The sequence below is a fragment of the Arvicanthis niloticus genome, chromosome 11, assembly GCF_011762505.2.
Source record: "Arvicanthis niloticus isolate mArvNil1 chromosome 11, mArvNil1.pat.X, whole genome shotgun sequence".
NCBI lineage: Eukaryota > Metazoa > Chordata > Mammalia > Rodentia > Muridae > Arvicanthis > Arvicanthis niloticus.
Window position 1 is genome coordinate 59,187,827 of NC_047668.1, and position 21,596 is coordinate 59,209,422.

Below are 21,596 nucleotides of genomic sequence, written 5' to 3' on the forward strand. Positions count from 1 at the left end.
GAGGATGTGCTAGAGACTGTTCTGTGGTATTTTGGTAAAGAACGTGGCTGTCGTTTGCCCCTGTCTGAAGAGTCTGCCTGAGTCTAAGCTGAAGAGACAAAAGAAGTCTCAGAAACAACCATCACAGACTTTGTTCTCTCATGAAGAGCATTTTAAACAAGCATAGCAAGCTGAGAAAGAGAAAATATAAAATATATGGCTCAAACATTAAAGGGGCACCAGGAAGTGAAATGGAGCTGAATCCTGTGTTCAAGCATGTTAAATTGAATTAAGGGAGTAGTGACCTTGGGGCAAGATCCCACCCAGCTAACTTTAGGTCCAGGCATGGGAGTACATGACTTTAATCCCAGGAGGAAAAGACAAGCAGATTTCTGAGTTCAAGACCAGCCTAGAGCACATTCTAGATGAAGAAAAACTTAAATCCAGGTGTGGACCACACCTTCAATCCCAGTGTTTAAGAGACAGGCATACATATCTCTGAGTTTAAAAAGAGTCTATAGAGCAAGTTCCAGGACAGCTAAGCTTAGGCAGTGAAGGTGTTGGAAAACAGAAAGATGGTGACAACAAGGGGGGCCATGTTCCAGCCCCAGGAAGCAGCAGAACTCAGCAGCTTTGGTCATTTGGCTCTGGCTTTATTGTCAAGAGGAGCAAGAGACTACTGGAACAACTGATGCTGGTTAGTTGGAGCAAAGAAATTAGTGGTGATTAAGAAGAGACCAGCATTATTGAGGTGAAATCTTCTGAGAAGTGTTTTCTGAGAGCACAAAGAAGCTGTGTTCCAGAGATATCCAAGGCTGTACCTTGTGCTGCAGCTGTACTTGGAAATGTGTAAGAGTCACCCAGGTGGCACTGGTTTTGAAGTCATGAAGAGCAGCTGAAGCTTGGCACTGTGAGAGGCCAAGGAAGGTCACTGGTGAAGGTGCAGCCGCAGCTGCAGTTGCTGGCCCAGGACTGAAGGGGTTATGCAAAGGATTTGAGGCTTGGCACCATGAAGAGAGCCTATGAAGGCTATTGGTGAAGCCTAGTTGCAGCAGAAGATCTGAGCATATTGGAGATGCCAGTACTATTGAAAAGTTTATATGAAAGCTAGCTATCAGAGAAAACAGAACAGCAGGAAGTCATTGCATATGCAGCCAGTCAAGATGTGGCTCTGGTACTTCTTTGTATGTGCTTAAGTAAATCCTAATATCCTTGGGCCTACAGTGTCATCAGCTATAAAGGAAAAATGCCTCCATCCTCAGAGATATCTTTGTTAGGATAAACAATGCATATTGAGTCATAATATGGTCTTAGTTCCTTTCCTATTGCTGTAATAAAACATTATGAACAAAGCAACTCCAAAAAAATGTTCGATTTGGGGCTCATAGTTGCAGAGCGACAGAGTCCATGACCATCATGGCCACAGGCAGACAAGAAAGGTGCTAAAGCAGGAACTAGGAATTCACACTTTGATCTACTAGAACGAGGCAGTAAGGGTTAACTGGAAATAGCATTGGGTTTAGAAACCTCAATGATGTACCAGTGACACACCTTCTCCAACAACCACACCTCCTAATCCTTCCCAAATATTTTCACTAACTGGAGACTAATGTTCAAACTTATGAGCCTATGGAGGGTCATGCTAATTCAAATACTATGAATTTGAATACCACAAATACATATTACTATTATAAGCACATTGGTAGCTACTTTCCCAGTTTAACTTAATTTTAGAATATAAGACTAAAGATTATTTTGACTGACAGTATGCTAGTACTAGGATTTCAGTACCAAATGTATAGGATGCTTAATTTCTAACATTGTATCTTACTTCTTAGCCTCCAAGTATTCAAACGTACATGGGTTCAAGCCAGACAAAATTCCAGCACTCAGAGGTAAAAATAGACACAAAATCCCACCCCCAACCAAGCAGATCCTTGCAGTTGATGCTTACTGGGAGAGAGGGCGTCAGTTTTCTCCAGTTGAGTGTCACTGCGTGTGTCAGCCACACTTAGAGCTGCCATAGAGAATGACCAGTGCAAAGATCCCCATGCCAACAAAAAGATAAAGAAACGAAAAATAGAAAAAGAAAAACCCAGGAGTTGTGGTTCGAGCCTTTGATCCCAGTACTAAGGAGGCAAAGGCAGGTCGTTCTCTGTGAGTTCAAGGCCAGCCTGTTTACAAAAGAGAGTTTCAGGACAGCCAGGGCTACAGAGAAATCCTGTCTTGAAAAACAAAAAACAAAAAGATCCTTATGCCTTCCATTAAGAATGGCAGGAGTGAAGATCCTACAGTGTGAATATACCTGGCTTCCTTGGGAGCAGTAGGAGGCTAGTGTAGCTGAAAGGAAGACTATATATAATAGGTTAGAAAAGAGCACAATGGATAAGCAAGGTCAGAGATATGGACCAAGTGATAAAGGAGGTGCAGACCATGGTAAGGTCAATGTTGCCTTATACCCTATAAAAGTGTGAAGCTACTTAGATCTTTTGAAAAGAAGTCTTGAAAATTATTTCCTTGGTGTGGAGACTGGAGAGATGGCTCAGTGTTTAAGAACACTTAACTGGTCTTCAAGGAGCCTCAAGTTTCATTCCCAGCACCCACCTGATGGCTTGCAACAGTCTACAACTCTAGTCCCAGGAGTTCTGATGCCCTCTTCTGGGGTCTGTGGGGACCAGGTTTGCATGTGGTGTAGATAAACATGTAGGTAAAATACCTGTACAAATACAATTTAAAAAAACCTTACTGTACTGAATGATTACTTTCACAGTTAAATAAAGAAGAGCCTATGAGGTGGGGGAGATTATGAAACTCTTTGTTGCTTTTGTTTTAAGGTACTAGGGATTGAACTCAAGGCTTTGTGCATGCTTGGCAAAGAGTGTACTACTAAGGTACATTCTATGTTCAGGAGAGACTGTTTGCAAAGTTATGACAACAATTAAGGCAACCAGTGATAGAGGTAGAAATGCTAGAAATAGTAGGATGCTAGAGTTTATAAATTTAAATTTTATTTTTTTTATGTGTAAGGATATTTTGGTTGCATGTGTGCCTGCACCACTTGTATGTCTAGTGTCTGGTGCCCACATAGGTCAGAAGTGGACATTAGATCCCCAGAAACTGGAGTTACAGACAATTGTAAGAAGCCGTGAGATTGAACTAGGAGCCTCTGGAAGAGCAGCCCTGCTTTTAACCATTTAACCATCTCTCCAGCCCCCTGAATAGTTTTGAAGGCAAGGATCTAAGGGGGATCCAAAGATACAGTTTTATGACATGAGCAATTGGAAGGATGGAGCTGCTTTTTATTAACATATAGAAGACTGTAAAAAAGCAAGTTTGTTGGTCTGTGTGTAGGAATCAGGAATAGAATTTTACACATGTCAAGTCTGAGGGTTCAATCAGACAATGGAACAAACAAGCAGTCTGATATGTAGATCTGGACTTAGGAGATACTTTTAGATACCTATGTTAAAGTCTTCTGACAATGTTTGTATGTGTATGAGCACATGTACATGTCTGTAGGGACCACTCCTAGGAGTTAGGATTCCTAGCAGTTGGAGGCACAGGTGGTTGTGAGCTGCCAGATACCAGTGCCAGGAACTGAACTCTGATCTTCTGGATGACTAGGAAGTGGTTTAAACTGAGTAGCCATCTCTCTAGTGCCTCATAGTTAATATATGGAGAATGCACAAGATCATTACTAAGTTAATTCCAGTCAAGGCAAGAAAAGTCTCAGGACTGACCTCTCAGACACCTTACTAAGGCTGGTGAGATGAAAGAAAGTTGACAAAAGAGGTGGGAAAACCCTTATATTGGGGTTTGATATTGGGAATATATCAATCCCAATATTTGGAAAAGCTCATAAAGACAGTTTAGCAGAGAAATTACATATGTAGCTTGACTGGCTGCATATGGAATGCAAATGCTGCTAAGTTGAGGACTGAAAACTAAAAGCTAACCTATGCTTTAGCAACATAAAGCTATCAGGAGGCTTTGACAAAGTTCTGTTGAACAATAGAGAAAAGGCTTTACATAATAGTTCTAAAGAGAATGGAAGAGAACAGAAGCAGAGTAGCATGTACATGAACAAAAGTGTTTAAATATGGCCCTCTGTCACTCTTGAGGTTGGCAAATTTCTATGTAATTGCCATTTTTTTCTTCTTGAGACAGGGTCTCACTATTTATATAGTCCAGGTTGACCCTGAACTTGAGATCCCCCTGTCTCAGTCTCCTGAGTATTGAGATTACATGAATGGACCACAACATTGACCCAAGTAGAGACATAAAAAAGGCATACAAGAAATAGAGACCTAGCCAGGCGGTGGTGGCGCATGCCTTTAATCCCAGCACTTGGGAAGGCAGAGACAGGTGGATTTCTGAGTTCGAGGCCAGCCTGGTCTACAGAGTGAGTTCCAGGACAGCCAGGACTACACAGAGAAACCCTGCCTCGAAAAACCAAAAAAAAAAAAAAAAAGAAAAAAAAAAAAAAAAGAAAAAAAAAAAAGAAAGAAAAGAAAAGAAAAGAAATAGAGACCTAGCTGGGCAGTGATGGTGCACACCTTTGATCCCCAGCACTTGGGAGGCAGAGGCAGGAAGATTTCTGAGTTTGAAGCCAGCCTGACAGCTAGAGCTATACAGAGAAGCCCTGTATCAAAAAACAAAAAAACAAAACAAAACAAAACAAACAAACAAAAAAGAAATAGAGACCTAAGTTACAGGGTTCTTTCACTATCATGTAACTGGATTGAGTTCAGTTTGAATGACAGTACATTAATTTTAGAGTCCTTGTATATGCAACCTTTCATCTTTTCCCATTAGATTTAACTTTGTATAGTCTTGGCCTGCTATATAGTCTTTCTTTTCTTCTGTTATTTCTGAATCCTTGCATTTCCTCCAAGTCAATAATTCAAATTTAAATATGTAAAATTGTTGTATCTTCTCTCATTTACAAATATAATCAACAAGGTTAATTCTGGGGAAATTGTGTGACATGCAGCTGAAGTCTGTGTTCAAGTTTGAAATGAATCTCTCAGTTTTGGCTTCTCTGCTCTATGGCTCTTTAACTGGGTAGAGTTTAATTACAGATTTGTCTAGTTTACATTTCTCACAATTCTGAAACAGTAATACAAGAGTCAACAAATATTATTGCTTAATTTTACTCTATAACTTTTGTTGTTTAAAATACTAATAAAACATTAACTTACTTATAAATAAAGCTATCTTAAACTCTAACATTAAGAAAATAATGTGCTGGGAATGAAGATACATACCTTTAGTCTCATCTTTTGGAAGACAAAGACAGTATGATTTCTGTGAGCTAGCCTAGTCTACATAGACAGTTCCAGGACAGCCAGGGCTATCGAGGCCCTGTCTCAAATGAAATTTAAGAAAATTAAATTTAAAAAAGAAAAAAATGTATTTTAAAATTTTTATCTGCATTTATTTTATGCTGAATTTATTCCGTGCCATAAGTTTTTGTCACTTCAGTTTCTTCTGGGACATCTTTTTCTTCTGTGCAACCTCCTCTTCTGGCTTTGGGACAGTTTGTTCCTCTTCAGTGAGGATCATCTCATCAAGGCAGGGGGCTCATGTATCCAGCCCTGAGCTCTGTGAGCTTGTTCACTGGGTATGTTCAATGACCAGAGAATCTACGTCTATCCCTTAAGTCTAGCATTACTCTCTGTACTTTGAAGCATGTGCAGCAAAACTTCAGCATTCATTTTTGGCCACTGCCCCTGTGTCCAGCCCTCCTGTTTAGCCTGGGCACACCTAACGACTCCACCATTTATTCTGCTGGAATACTGCTTCTTTAAAGTGACATCTTTCAGATACTTGGTCGCTTTTTGGATATGCATACTCTTAACAGCCTGGGCAGCTTAATTGATGTTCTTAAGGTGAGGAAGATATGAACCGGATTTGTGTGATTTTGTAGGGTTTTCTGGGTCAAGAGAGTAATAGATCATCTTCAGAAGTGTCTGGCTGCTTACAGAAAGAGGAAATGCAAGGGTTACTGGGAGAATTCATGAGACCTCAACTTCTTGCAAAACAATATAGTCTTTGAGAAAAGAGGTATAGATTTTAAATGTATTTAATTTATACAATCATGTTGTTGGTGTCAATGTTGGAAACTTGAAAATTCACATACTTTAGTGGAAATTATTCAACTCTAGTTTTATAATAATTAGATGCTTTAGTATGTCCACAAGCCTTTTGCTAGGATACTGGTGCTCTTTTAGATGGGGCAGGGAGTGGGGGGACAGGACGGGACTACAATAAGAATAGTATAGAAGTGGTCTTCTCTGAAAAATGGATTCTACAGTTGTTAATAAATGTGATAAAATTCAAACAGAAACAGGATATACAAGTTGCACTCATAATAACAACTGAGGCTAATGATTTCCTCCTACATGTGCAAAGAGGAGGACAGACAGATCATTAAAAACTAAGTAGGGAGGCCATAGTGGCATGATATACTTTTATCCTAAAACTGAAGGGGACAAAATAGGACTGTGAGTTCCTAGGCAGGCTGGGCTACTTGCAGGAATTTATCCCCAAATAAGGAAGAAAGAAACAAAGCAAAACCATAAATAAATAAATAAGCAAGCCAGGAAAATGAGATAAACAAAGATAGATGACAAAAGTGACTTTAAACACTTACCTCCTCACAGCATCGCCGGCTTACAATAGCCCTATAGTCAATTCTGTCCCAGAGCTGGTCCCGTAACTTTAAGAAATCAGGGAACAATTTTCTCCAGTTTTTCCCTAGAGCCCATGGAAAAATTTCATACTTGGCTTCTTCTTCATCTTCTTCAACTGTGTTAGCCAGATACCTAACAAAGTGGATCAACAACCCAAAAAAGAAATGGGTAAGAGCAAGAACAATAGATAATAAAAATAGAAATGTGAAAGACTTATCAATACAGAAAGGATACTCATATCTAAAATACATAACAAGAGCAGTGATACAATGACCTATATACCTTGTTGCACCTTCTAGGTGTTTCTGTAGTCCTATAGATGTTGAACTTTGTTCTGGGATGCAAGTAAGTTACCTTGAAACAATCTCTTTTGAGGTTTTTCTGACTTCATAGATGAATCTGTAAACAATGTTCAATCTGGACCTAATTAGCTCCTTCCCAAGGCAAAGCAAGCCTTTGCTTTTTACTCTGGCTGAGGAAAACTGTTTATAGTTCTAGATGAATGACTGTAAGGCACTCTCTTTTTTCAATCTTCTTTGGGGCTATCTTCAAACAGCTCTCTCATACACATTTGGAAGTCAGTATTTTGCCAAATACTTGAGGGGAAGCAGATATAAAAAGAAGCAGGAAAAACACAAACCATGATAAGGAGAATAATCTATCAAAACCAACCCAAAACTGGTACACAGGAGGACATCAAAACATTTATAACTATTTTTAATATAATAATTTATTCCTATTTTATGTTTATTGGTGTTTTGCTTGCATGTGTGTTCTGTTTCAGGGTGTCAGATCTTCTGGAACTGGAATTTTAGACAGCTTTGAGCTGTCATGTGGGTGGTGCTGGAAATTGAACCCAGGTCCTCTGGAAGACCAGTGCTCTTAACCCCTGAGCCATCTCTCCACCCTCTTACTAGAACTATCCTATATGCTCAAAAAAGTAGATAAATTAAAACTGTACTTGTAGTTGAATAAGAAATGAATAAAAAACAAGAAATCACATGAAAATTATATGATGGCACATCATAGCTAAATTACTCAAAAGCATTGAAAAAACCTTTAAAAGCAGTCAGAAAAGAAAGACACATTAAACTAGTATGTTGGCACACATCTCTAATCCCAGGGCTTGAGGAGTCCAGACAGAAGACTCATGAGTTCAAAGCTATCCTCAACTATATAGTAAGTTTGAGTCCAGCCTGGGCCACATAAGACCCTGTTCCAAAAAAAAAAAAAAAAAAAAAAAAAAAAAATGAGGCAAGATATTAATACAGGAATAAAGTTAATAATGGGAGAGATTCCCAATCAGAAGCAGTTCAGGCTCCATGGGTCACTTTTACAACAAAAACATTCCAAACACACAAGAAAGAAAGACATCATCATGAGCAGAGCAGAACCCAAAATTTAAACAGACTACAAAAACAGCTGTGTATGGGCTGGAGAGATGGCTCCACAGTGAAGAGTGACTACTGCTCTTCAGATGACCTGGCTTCAGTTCCCACTACCCATATCTGCCATCTCCTAATACCTCTAACTCCAGCCCAGAGGCTCTCACACCGTCTTCTGACATTTCCGGGCACCTGCCTGTAAATGGTGCACATAAACTTATACATATACATATTCACATACTCAGACAAATAAAAGTAACTAATAGTTTGTAAAAGTAATAAATATATTTGAAAAAATTTAAAAATAGTATATATAAAATGCATAACAAATAAAATGAAGATCAAATTAGTACTGAAAGATAAATTTAAAGAAATATCCAAAATGTAGCTCAGAGAAACAAATATAAAAGTGTGTAACATTATGGTGGTTGCCACTCATTGAGTACTATCAACGATTCATGTGAATCTAACTGCTTCTTTTATATCCTCCAGGTAAAAGGCCAGAAACAGTTACCGTTGCCTGTGCCACATCCTGAGTAGTATGGAGCTTATATATGGCTCCAAATTTCCTATTGAAGATATACAAGCAACAAGCTACCCTGCAGCAGTGACACCAAACAATACCATAGTTCCTTAAGTTGGGCCATGACTGCAAGATCCTTCATATATACTACCACTGTACCACTAACCTGGGAGCTCTTTATTCTCCCCTCCTCAGAATCTTATGTCTCCTCAGAAGGAAAGTGAGCATTCAGGGGCAGAGGGCAAGGACTCTACCTTCACTCCTTAAAACCACCTAGTAATACCTTTCCTTCATGTCCTTGTTACCCAGGGTGCAGATATTGTACAAAGGTTTCTTTCTTTCTTGTTCTTTTTATTTGTTAGACCAGGTCTCACTATAATGTCTTGGATACCTGGAACCTGCTGTGTGGACCAGGCTGGCCTCAAACTCACAGAGACTGACAGTTTCTCCTGAGTGCTGGGATTAAAGCCTGTGCCTGTGCATGTGGTGAGTGTGTGGAGGTGGGTTAAGCCAGGATCTTTCTACAAAGCTCAAGTTGGCATGGAATTCTCTAGGTAGTCCAAGCTGACCTTGATCTAGGATCATTCTACCTCAGCCTCCTGCATACTGAGAGTGTTACAGGAGTGAGAGCTATCATGCCAGTTATTTATGAGTGTAGATTCCTAGACATAAACACCTACACACATTAAAATCTGTCAGTGTTTGCACAAAATACCTCCAAATTGTTAAACAGATTTGGAAAGCAGAATGCAGCATATAGCACCATATTTAATGGATTTCAATGGAAGTTAACAGAGGCGATAGGGAAAATTTGAAGGATAGTAGCTAGAATTTTCTAAGGGTTCTTTATTGAAAGATATCTTCAAGTCAAGGAAACTCACCTAATCCCAAATAGGTTCTAACAACATTTTAAAGTTAGCTAGAAAGGAAGCCTAAAGATCTCAAGCAAATGTTCTACCACTGATTTAACTCCATTCCTCTTTTTACCTTTTCTTTTAAGTAAAGATCTTTCTAAGTTGCTTTGGCTGGATTTGAACTCATTCAGTAACCAGGTAAAGCAGAACAGAGCACGTAACTAATAACTGTGGAAGAGGATGTGGAAGGATGAAACAGTATTGCAGGCATGGTGGCACATGCCTGTAACCTCAGCATTTGGAAGGCAAAGGCAGGGAGGAGGAGCAGGTCAAGATCATCCTTGGCTATGCAGGGAGTTTGGGGCTGGCCTAGGCTACAAATACCTTGTCTCAAAAGATTTTTAATAAACAAGAAGAAAAAGAAATTCAGGGTGTTACAAAAATACTAAAGGAAACATCACATGACTATATAGAAAGAAATTGAGTTTAGAGCTGTGGCTAATAAGAGATGCTTAATGAAAAGAGATACTGAGTTAGTCTACAGAAAACACACGATTAGACACAGGATGGGAATTATAATTCAGGGTACCTGACATATAATATAATACAGTATGCAATGCAGTCTTAAAAGATAACTATTCAGTAAAAGCTAAATAGCACTTAATGGCTATAACCACAAAACAAGTGAAACAAATCCAATTTCAGGCTTCTACGTGGATTTGCACTAAAGCCATTTTTGGCTTGTCTTCAATTCTCAGATGGAAAAAAACCTACAGAATAGTATGATAGTGAATATAGTATAATACTGAAACATACAAATGGCAAATTAACAGTATTAAGGCTGAGTTTGGCTCTTGGGGATATAATACATGCATTTGCATCTCTGCTGTTGTTCTTGCCCAGGCTGGCCTTATACTCATGATCCTCCCACCTCGGCTTCCTAAGTGTTGGGAGTACAGGTGTATACCACAATACCTGGTCTCCTTACTAATTTCCCTGACCTTCAACGTGCTTTATTGTCTATAAAGTCAAAATGTTTCCTTGTCTATAAAACAGAAATAAGAAATGCATTTCATAAGAAGCCTAAATGTGCTGGGCAGTGGTGGTGCACGACTTTAAGCACTCTGGAGGCAGAGGCAGGTGGATCTTTGTGGGTTTGAGGCCAGCCTGGTGTGCAGGAGTTCTAGGATAGCCAGAGAGCTACACACAGAGAAATCCTGTCTCAAAGAAACAAAAAACAAAAACCAAAGAAACCTAAATGTATAAATATATAAGATGTGGTGATTTACATATAACTTTCAGTATTAGCTATCACTATTAAATTGGAATTTTACTAATCATCACCAAATGTTAAATTAGGCTTATTTTTCCCATGTTCTGGAAAATGTCTCTCTAATTAATCATAGATCAAGCTCTTCTGGTCTTATTTCTTTACCAACTCTGATTCTGAATTAAATAGATGTTGAGTTAAAACTTACTCCTCAACGCTGACAGCTATTGTGATACTCTAATGTCTTTTTATTTATTCATTTTTATGTGTTTGAGTATCATGCCTGCATGTGTATCTGTAAACCGTGTGTGTGCTAGTGCCCACAGAAGCCAGAAGAGAGCATCAGATTCCCTGGATCTGATGGTTGTGCTGGGAATTGAACCCCAGTCCTCGAGAAGAGCAGCCACCTTAAAGGCTGAACCAATCTCTCCAGCCACCTATACTATAGTGCTTTACATAGTTCTCTAATTTAACACTTGAAATTATGTATATACATTCTAGCTGCATTGTTGTACCCAAGTATAGGGTAGAAAAAAAGCATATTCTTTGTCCTTCTTTTGGTTGGGGAGGGGGAGCTGCTAGTAACTGACCCAAGGCCTCATGCATATAAGGGAAGCACTCTACTTCCTGACACACTACAACTTCCAAAGTGTATTCCTTACATTTTTTAATGATTTATTTACTTATTTTATACATATGAGTACACCACCATTGCTCTCTTCAGACACACCAGAAGAGGGTACCAGACCCCATTACAGATGGTTGTGAGCCACCATGTGGTTGCTTGGAATTGAACTCAGGACCTCTGGAAGAACAGTTGGTGCTCTTAACTGCTGAGCCATCTCAGCAATGCTTTTTTTTTTTTTTTTTTTTTTTTTTTTTTTTTTTTGGTTTTTTTGAGACAGGGTTTCTCTGTGTAGCCCTGGCTGTCCTGGCACTCACTCTGTAGACCAGGCTGGCCTCGAACTCAGAAATCTGCCTGCTTCTGCCTCCCAAGTGCTGGGCTTAAAGGTGTGCGCCACCGCTGCCTGGCTTCAAAATACATTCTTAAATTTAAGCTCTCTCCCCTTTAATAAAAAAAAAAAGCAGTGTTGAATGAAGCCGGGCGGTGGTGGTGCACACCTTTAATCCCAGCACTCAGCAGACAGAGGCAGGCAGATCTCTGAATTCAAGGCCAGCCTGGTCTATAGAACAGGTTCTAGGACAGCCAGGGCTATACAAAGAAACTGTGTGACCCCAGAGCTTAGTGCATACTAGGCAAGAATTCCACCACTGAGTTTTATCTCTAGCCCTAAAATTATATTTTTCCCAACTAAATAATGACCTATAAATTAGAAAGACACATTGTTAAAACAATTTAACAGATAGCAAAGCTATCACTAATTAATGTAATATCAACAGAAAATCTGGAAAATAAACAACATTCAGTGTTTGATGAGACCATCAGTAATCACAAAAGTGTTAAATATGCATAACTACTATCTTTTAGATATAGACCTACAAAGAATATATGCAAAACATTTTCCACAAAGGCTCACATTATAAAAATATGATGATGGTTTTATTACATACTAGCTGGCAATTTAAAAGAGAATACTCTGGTTTTTTAAAAAAAATATAATTTGTTGGATGTGGTGGTGCACACCTTTAATTAGCACTCAGGAAGCAGAGGCAGGTGGATTCTGTGAGTTAAATGCCAGCCTGGACTACAGAGTGAGTTCCAGGACAGCCAGTGTGTGTGTGTGTGTGTGTGTGTGTGTGTGTGTGTGTGCATCTGTGTCTCTGTGTGTGTAAAATGTAAAAGACACAATGTAACCTGAAGTGGGAACAACAAATCTCTGGCATGTAATATAAGGCCAATGAAAAGAACATAAAACTATCCTACTAAAGTGAAAAATACATAATTTTCATACACAAGGCCTATTAACAATAACCTTAAAAGTTTAACATTTCCACTTTAAATTACAAATCACATATATTAAAATAACCAATAAAATTTATTTAGTAGAAAGCATACTTACAGAGCAATAAAGAAATTTATCCTGGTATGCTCGTTTATAGTAAATTTAGCTCTCTTGAAATAAACAAAGGTCATAGCCAAAAGATACTACAAGAAAAAGTTAGAATTAGTATTAATGGTTTGCTTTCACTAATATAACTGCTATAAAATAGTTGACTTAAAATCTTAAGACACTATTAATCTGTATACAATCACCTGAGTACTTATTTTTTGGCCCCTGTAGTTAATCCACTTGAATAGTGCAAGAATTCATTACCAATAATTTATTATATTTAGCTAGGAGGCTTTCTAAATTTTATTATAGCCGGTGAATTTTAAAACTATAACTCCAAATTTTTTTCTATCTTAAATTTCAAATGTATAAAGAAGTTGAAATAGTTCAATGAGTAGCCAAACATCTCTCACCTAGATTCACAATAGTTTGTTTTAAAACTGTATAGCAAGGCCTAATTTTCATTGAGAAAACACGTTTTAAATGTCTTATTACAAAGACATACAATTAACTTATTAGGACATATGCCAAGATCTAATGGTTTACATTTGAAACAAGTTATAATATGAATATGGTCTTTCTCTCTCATATTTGTTCACTATCTTGTAAGGGCATTGCACAACAAGATGATTCCAGGGGAGCCCTTCATTTCTGAATAAAGGATTTTTGAAATAATATAGTCAAGTATTCTGAGTTAGTTACTTTTCAAACACTGCCCCCTGCTGTACACCAACATTAAAGCACTTAAACTGTACTGTTTACCACAACTCTAAAGAAACGAGTATTTGGTTATATGATTACTGTTTATTTGAAAAGTAATACTTTGGTTGTTTTAAAAGATTACATTGTTGGAGATACAGTTTTACACACACACACACACACACACACACACACACACACACACACACATATATATATATATATATATATATTTTTTAAAGATTTATTTATTTATTTTATATATGTGAGTATACTGTAGCTGTCATTGGACACACCAGAAGAGGGCATTGGATCCCATTACAGATGGTTGTGAGCCACCATGTGGTTGCTGGGAATTGAACTCAGGACCTCTGCAAGAGCAGGAAGTGCTCTTAACCACTGAGCCATCTCTGCAGCCCCCTATCTTTATTTATTTGTGTATGTTATATGTCAGGTGTGGAGATCAGAAAACAATGCAAGTCTGTTCCATTCTCTCCTCCCACCATGTGAATCTTGGGATCAACTCAGTCATCAGGCTTGGTGTCAGGCACCTTTACCAGCTGATGCAGTTGTATGTATCCCACCAGCATCAAATTATCAAATGTTTATGATAAAATGTTAGCATGCTTCAGATTTACCTCAGAATAATTCACATTCCAGAGAAGAAACAAGAATAGTCAAATTGATTATTTTTAAGAGCCACATGGAAGATCTTTGGTTTTATTATATGTTGTGTGTGCTTTTAATTTTTCTAAATTAGTTTCCAGAGGCTTCAGAAATGCCTCAGTCTTTAATTAACAGCACTGTCTATTCTTCCAGAGGACATGGAGTTTGATTCTCAGTACCCACATGGTGGCTCATAACTGTCTATAACCCCAGTTCTTGGGGATTTGACAATCTTTTCTGGCCTTCAAAGACACCAGGCATGCAAGTGGTGCACAGACATACATAAAGCCAAACACTCAAATAAATTAAAGTTTTTTTTAAAAGTTTTCAAAATATTTAATTTTTAAAAACGATTTTAGTTTTTAATTATGTGTGTGTATACGTGCACACATGTGTGTGCACATGAGTGTAGATGCCTGAAGAAGCCAAAAGACATCAGCTACTCTGAAGCTGGAGTTATAGTCATATGAGTTACTTGATATGGGTATTGGAAACTGAACTCAGGTCCTCTGGAAAAACAAGAAGTGCTCTTAACCACTAGAAAATTCTCCAGCCTCCCAAATTTTAAAAAAATTAAACATTTTTATGTTTGTCACATTTAAGTATGAAATAAAAGCCTTCATTTTGACATTAGTATGAAATCATAAACTAATCTTCTGAACATTCCTTTATTTTTTATTTATATTTCAACTGTTATTGAACTAAATATATGACTGCCCAGTCTAAATGATATCTACAAAAGCAAAATGACAACTATTTAGCTGACTTAAAAACATAAAAACAGATATTGAAATATGTCCACAAAAAAGCATTTACCATCACTATTCCTAATAGATTAGACAGTTTATGGGATTCCAATATCTAATGGGAAACATGTTACGCTAATTTTAGCCTGTAAGATTGCTAGGGAGAGGATGAGTGACCAGTATAAATAAAATTAAAGTAGATGGGCATCATGGCACATTCCTTTAATCCCATCACTCTGGAGGCAGAGGCAGGTAAATAACTTGAGTTCAAGTTTACACAGAAAGTATTAGGCCAGCCAGTGTTACATAGTTAAATCTGTCTCAGGGAAAAAAGGAGTAATGATACATGAATCAAAATGTCACAATGAAATTCATTTCAAAATGAGAAAAAAAAACAAAAAGAGAATGATCCATTATTTTAAATTTTAATATTTAAATATTAAATATTTTAATATTTTAAATTACGTGTGTGTGTGTGTGTGTGTGTGTGTGTGTGTGTGTGTGTGTGTACATGTGCCCTGTAGGAGCTGGAGTTACAGGTAGTTGTAAGCAGCCAGATCGGGGTGCTAAGAAGCAAACTTAAATTCTCTGGAAGAGCAACAAGTGCTTTTAACTGCTAATCTATTTTCCACCCCATAAGCCATTTGTTTTATAAAGCAGTTCTCGGGTTTCATTTGTCTAGTGTTTCTCAAAAAAATGTGACAATGCTGATCTATGGCTGTTATCTAGCAGTGAGAAAGCTAACATGAATAAGAGATTATTTATACTATTATAAATTATAGCAACAGCAACTTAATGCCTATTGAAATAGTAATAAAACTATTTAAAAAGACAACTGAAAATTTTGTATGATTTACTTATAAAATACTCAAACTTACAGGAGACTGCCTTAATGGAGTGAGTTTCAAGAACTTTTTCTCCATACTAATTACAGGTGGTAATTCTAATCACTGCGCACAGTATATGTCTGTTATCCTAGCTCTTAGGAGGCTGAGATAAAGTGAGGCTGGAGTGAAACTGTATCCTTCTCCCACCAAAGATGGAATTTCTATTGATTCTTGTTTCCAGATAGATTTGGTAAAAATTAAGTGTAAAGATTCTGCTTTGGGGAACAGTGAGATGGCTCAGTGGCACATGCTGAAAGGCCTGATGATCTGAGTTCAATTCCTAGGGCACATGATGGAAGGAGAGAACCAACTCTGTCTATAAATTGTCTTTTGACCTTCATATACTGGCTATGGCATACATGCTGTGACAGATACACACACACACACACACACACACACACACACACACACACACACACATACACGGCTAACAAAAGACTTTTGCTGTGAAGGAAGAATGTAGGCTAGCTATTTTTCTAACTGTAGTGAAGGAGAAAATTCTTTTTGTAGCTATAAAAATTTTAATGGTCTAGTAACATAACAATGATGGTTTGTGATTATACTATTTCCAGTTTACCTTGTCTGCAATTTTGCAGCAGCAGTCCATCCACAAGAAATCTTGAATTAAATCATCATCTATAACAAAAGATAACTTTGACTTATCTTCTTAAAAAATGTTTCCCTTTGAAGAAATAATTTCTAAATTGGGACATTTTAAAGTAGTGTTTAGAAATTAAACAAAAATGGTTACTACCTTATAATTGTCAGTTTTTTTAGTATATTTATCATTGCAAGGCTATGCATTTCCCATCTGATTCACTTTATTATGTATATACTCAGCTTTAAAGGAGAATAATATATTTTGTTTTCTGAGTATCCAACAAGATGTCAGGTACTCAGGCTCTTTGTTCCTTTGCAGTATCAATTTTAAGAGGCAGAAATGCAATCTGGTGCAAGATAATTCATCTTTGAAGAAAAAATAACTTAATACTGTTCTAAGGGTATTATTTTTCTATTACGTTCTCCTTTCAAGGTCCAGGATTTTTTGGGGGGAGGGAAAATCCTTTCCTCCTATTTCCTCTCTAGTCTACTTATTATTCAAACAAAAATATAAACATGTATTATATAAATAACTTCAACTTTTACCTAGACTTATAATCAGCATTTAGTTTTAAGAAAATTGATTAGGATAGAAAGATCAACAAAATCAAGAATAATGTCTACCCCAGAGTGGTGGTGCAAGCCTTTAATCCCAGCACTTGGGAAGCAGAGGCAGGCAGATCTCTGTGAGTTCAAGGCTGGTCTGGAGTAAGTCTATGTGCTATATGGTGAGACCCTGTCTCAAACAAAAACAAAAAGAAAACATAACAAAGACCAACATAACAAAACAAAAACAACTCTTGTTTTGATTTAAAACCATTAAAATAGATAATCTCAAAATATATTGAAAACTATCAGATTATGAGAAAATTCCCTTCATTTTATTAACAAGGCAAAAAGTTCTTTATATTCATTTTGCATGTTATAAATTATATCATTGTAATTAATACTGGAAATTCTAGGAATAACTATTGATTTTCTGAGAATTAGTTTTGTTAATTCTGTTTCTATTTCACAAGTTAGCTAAAAATGGTAGAACCAGGTGTTTTCTCAGGACAGCGAAGAGTATTCAAAAAGTTTGCAGATAAGGGCTGGAGATGGCCAACAAAAAGGAATTTGGTTTGCCTGGGATCCCAGTATTTGGCAGTTCAAGGCAGGGGGATTAGAAATTCATTGTCATCCTTGGCTACATAAAGAGTTTAAGGCTAGCCTGGCACAGGTGAGACCCTTTTTAAAACAAAGTTGGGGGGAGTAAAGGAAAGTTTATAGGTAATAATTTTTGTTTTTGTTTTTCAAGACAGGGTTTCTCTGTGTAGCCCTGGCTGTCCTGGAACTCACTCTAGACCAGGCTGGCCTTGAACTCAGAAATCCACCTGCCTTTCCCTCCCAAGTGCTGGGATTAAAGGCGTGCACCACCACTGCCCGGCTTGTTTTATTCTTAATAGAGATTTCTCTTAAAGAAAAATGGAAACATTCCATATTCTGATGGGGAAATCTTTGTAACCTGTTTATATTCCTTATATATTTTATGTCATCTTTTAATCAAGTTTGCTTGCATGCACATAACCTTCTATAAACAAGGAGGTCTGTGGGTTTTGTGGTATGGTTTGATTTCTCATCAGGAAACATCAACACTATCCCTTATTCTAATGTCTACCTTGCTGCCATGCCTGCAAAAAAAGGCTCCTTTCTTTTCTGGTATAAATACTACAAAGAAGTCTCTATTTATAGTCTGTTAATAAATATATAAACAAAGTAGTCTTATATAATGAAAATTCAATTTCAAGTTCATTGTATGAACATGTTGATAAATGTTCTTACATTTTAGCAATATTCCAAAAAATAAGGCTGAAACTTTCTTTCTTTCTTTCTTTCTTTCTTTCTTTCTTTCTTTCTTTCTTTCTTTTTTTTTTTTTTTAACTTTCTAGATTGATCGATATTCCCATTTTTCTTTGTTTTAGTTATAAAAATCTTGGAAAACACCTTCTGGCATAGCCAAATTGGGTTGGTGCCTCATCTGAATCTCTATACTCTTTTAAGTCAAACAAAACTTGTTTCCTGAATTGCTCAAAATATACACTTGACATTTAGATTTAAATATCCTAAACAGTTAGATCAATTTGAATACTTTCATTATAAAATGACAAAAGAGGGCTGGCAAGATGGATTGGTGGACAAAAGCACTTACCACCAGGCTTGACAACCTGTGTCCAATCCCATGATGGGAGGAGAGAACACAGCAAGTTGTCCTCTGACTCTGCAAACATGCTGCATGTGCACACTCCCCCACCCCGCACACATAAATACACTGTAAAAAACTGACAAAATAGATTTACATTCTGATAATTAAGAATGCTAGACTAATAAAATGTTTTACACCTACCAAATAATTTAAAGAAAGCAGTCATTTCCTGACGCTGTATAATTAGACAAGGCCCTCTAGGCCGCTTAGATTTGTTATTATGTGCATTTTTTTCAGATGCTTCCCAACTATCTTTAATAGGACGCTTCAGACTAATAGGTTTTCTAGTTTGATGTGACCTATTTGAACCTGATTTTACATGAACAGTGACAGTAGGTGGTGTCTCACAACACATCTGATTATGCCGCATTTTAGCTTCTCAAGATTCCTATAAAAATAAAAATACAAAATTATTGATCACATTCATGCATTTCTATATAAAAACTAACTGGATACTATCAGATGTAGTCATATAAAATGTTGATATTGCTATTAAAATGTTAGTTGTAACACTGAATCATATTAGAAATTGTTCTTACAGTGCTCAGAAATGCTATGCTTCCTCTGGGTAAATAGTATACTCTTGTTCCATTTTGCTTTGGTTATTCTGGAACTCAAAAATCAAATCTGAAACATTTTTATTCTTTTGTTGTGGTCTTCCTTTTCCCTGGTAAGTTTTCCTTGGTCACAGAGTTTCCATATTCAATAAGCAGTTATTGGTATTTTCTGAAAAGTTTTAGCAAATAAATGGCACATGTGTCTTGTAGGCTTTCTACAAATTGGTAGGTTGGGGGTGGTGTTGGTGAGACAGGGCCTCAATATGTAGTACTTGGCTGACCTGGAACTAATTAGGTAGACTAGGTTGGCCTCAAACTCATAAGAGATCTGCATGCTTCTGCCTCCTGAATCTGGGTTTAAAGCTATGTACCACCATGCCCAGCTCTAAATTAATCTAATTTTAAAAATTGTTACCATTCTATCTGAATGTCTGACTATAAGCATATATTAATATACAGTGCTATGTAAGACTGAAGTGAAATTTACCTGTCATTATTCAATAACATGAGTGATTATTACTATTTGGAATTTGGTGGTGACAAGTGAATATTACTATAATTAAAATTACTTTTTGGTCAAATTGTTTCTATAATAATAAGGAATTGAGGGATGAACAAAGTTAGGAACAACTCCAAGATCCTAATGAGAGCCTCTGAATCTATGACTCACAGTGACCCAGGCAGCCACACTGCCCTTGGCATTCAGAGTTATGTACAGATTTTCTCTCCTGACTCTTAAAAACTTCCCTGCTGGAGATGAGGCTATACCCAATATAAAAACTACCTGGATACTATCAATACTGTCCAATCTGAGAGTTATATCCATAGCTTTGGATTTTGTATTTATTTTTATCTTATGTGCATTGGTATTTTGCTTGCACATGTCTGTATGAGAATGTCAGATGTGCTGGAACGGGAGTGGCAGACAGTTCTGAGCACAATGTGGGTGCTGGGAATTGAACCTAGATCCCCTGGAAAAGCAGCCAGTGCTCTTCACTGCTGAACCATCTCTCCAGCCCCCCATAGTTTTATATTTTTTAAGCTATACTAAAAAAAAAATCTATGAGGGCTGGAACTAGCTACTTGTTTAGCACACCCAAGAGTTGGGCACAGTTCTCAGCGCTAGAAAAAAGGAAGTTAATTTTGATATATCTAATGCAATAGATCTAACATATAATGTTAACATCTAATCAATATAAATAATAATGAAATATTTATTTCCTAAATCATTTAAGTCTGGTATATTTTAATACTTTATACACATCACAGTTTTGATGCTAATTACTAAATAGTTTGAAATATAGTCCTATAAAAATTAAGTAGTGCTGGGCAGTGATGGCACATGCCTTTGACCCTAGAACTTGGGAAGCAGAAGCAGCAGCTCTCTGTGAGTTCAAGACCAGCCTAGTCTACAAACTGAGTTCCAGGACATCCAGGGCTGCTATACAGAAAAACCCTGTCTTGAAAAAAAACCCAACAATAACAAAAAAATTATATAATATTTTACACTCCTTTCATGTTATATTTAAATTAAGTAAAAATCGAACTTTTCTGTTGTACTCAGACAAATTCGAATGTTTAATGGTCACATATAGCTAGTCGCTATATAGTATTAACCAGTGTAGGGTTAGATTATAAAGAATTAGGCAGAGGGCCTAGAAAGATGGCTCAACAGTTAAGAGCACTCGTCAGTCTTTTACAGAACCAAGTTTGATTCTCAACATGCACAGTGGTTCATAAGCATCCAACTCCAGTTCCCAGGGATTCAGTGCCTTCTCCTGGCCTTGGGAGGCAGCAGGAATGCAAGTGGTGTGTGTGTGGTGGAAGGAGGAAGAGGGATGGGGGAAGAGGGGAGAGGGGAGAGGGGACAAGGAAGAGGGGAGGAGAGGGAAGAGGGGAGGGGGAGGGGAGGGGAGAGGGGAGAGGGGAGGGGAGAGGGGAGAGGGGAGGGGAGAGGGGAGAGGGGAGGGGAAGGGGGAGGGGAGGGGAAGGGGGAGGGGAGGGGAAGGGGAGAGGGGAGGGGAGAGGGGAGAGGAGGGGAGAGGGGAGGGGAGAGGGGAGAGGGGAGGAGAGGGGAGAAGAAGGGAGGAGAGGGGGAGAGGGAGAAAATGAACTAAGCAGAGGACTGCTAGCCACAGCTATATCTTTAGTCTGAGATCAGCCTGGACAACATATAGAGACTCTATCTCAAAACCAAACAACAGAACCAACAACCAAAATAGACAAAGAAATAGTAATTCTACAATTATTTCTTGTGTTTTGATTCCTTCATCTATCTTTTTTTTTCCGGTGAAAAAAGCAACAACAACAATCAAACAGTCATTAATTAAGCTTCTCAAACAGAGCAGGGCAGGGCTAGGTTCAGAGGTAGGGCATACCAGAATACAGAATAATGTGATACGTTTTCCAGGAGCTAAGTTTTACTCAATGGTAAGTGACTTTTTTTTTTTTTTTTGGTTTTTCGAGACAGGGTTTCTCTGC

At 37.6% G+C, this 21,596-nt stretch overlaps 1 protein-coding gene across 3 annotated transcripts in view; it reads right to left on the reverse strand.

The window, feature by feature from the left end:
- The window catches only part of Spdya (speedy/RINGO cell cycle regulator family member A), a 33,568-nt gene that overhangs the window by 10,102 nt on the left and 1,870 nt on the right, over positions 1-21,596 (reverse strand). For 2 of the 3 annotated variants that reach the window (XM_076942260.1, XM_034514229.2), the window contains exons 2-5: positions 18,700-18,946; positions 16,294-16,352; positions 12,728-12,813; positions 6,635-6,806 (exon numbers count right to left, since the gene is read on the reverse strand). In XM_076942260.1, coding sequence (XP_076798375.1) covers positions 6,635-6,806; positions 12,728-12,813; positions 16,294-16,352; positions 18,700-18,928 — 546 coding nt within the window. In that variant the 5' untranslated portion in view covers positions 18,929-18,946. Of the gene's footprint in view, positions 1-6,634; positions 6,807-12,727; positions 12,814-16,293; positions 16,353-18,699; positions 20,944-21,596 lie in introns of those variants that run through there. The other variant, XM_076942259.1, reaches the window with a different exon arrangement.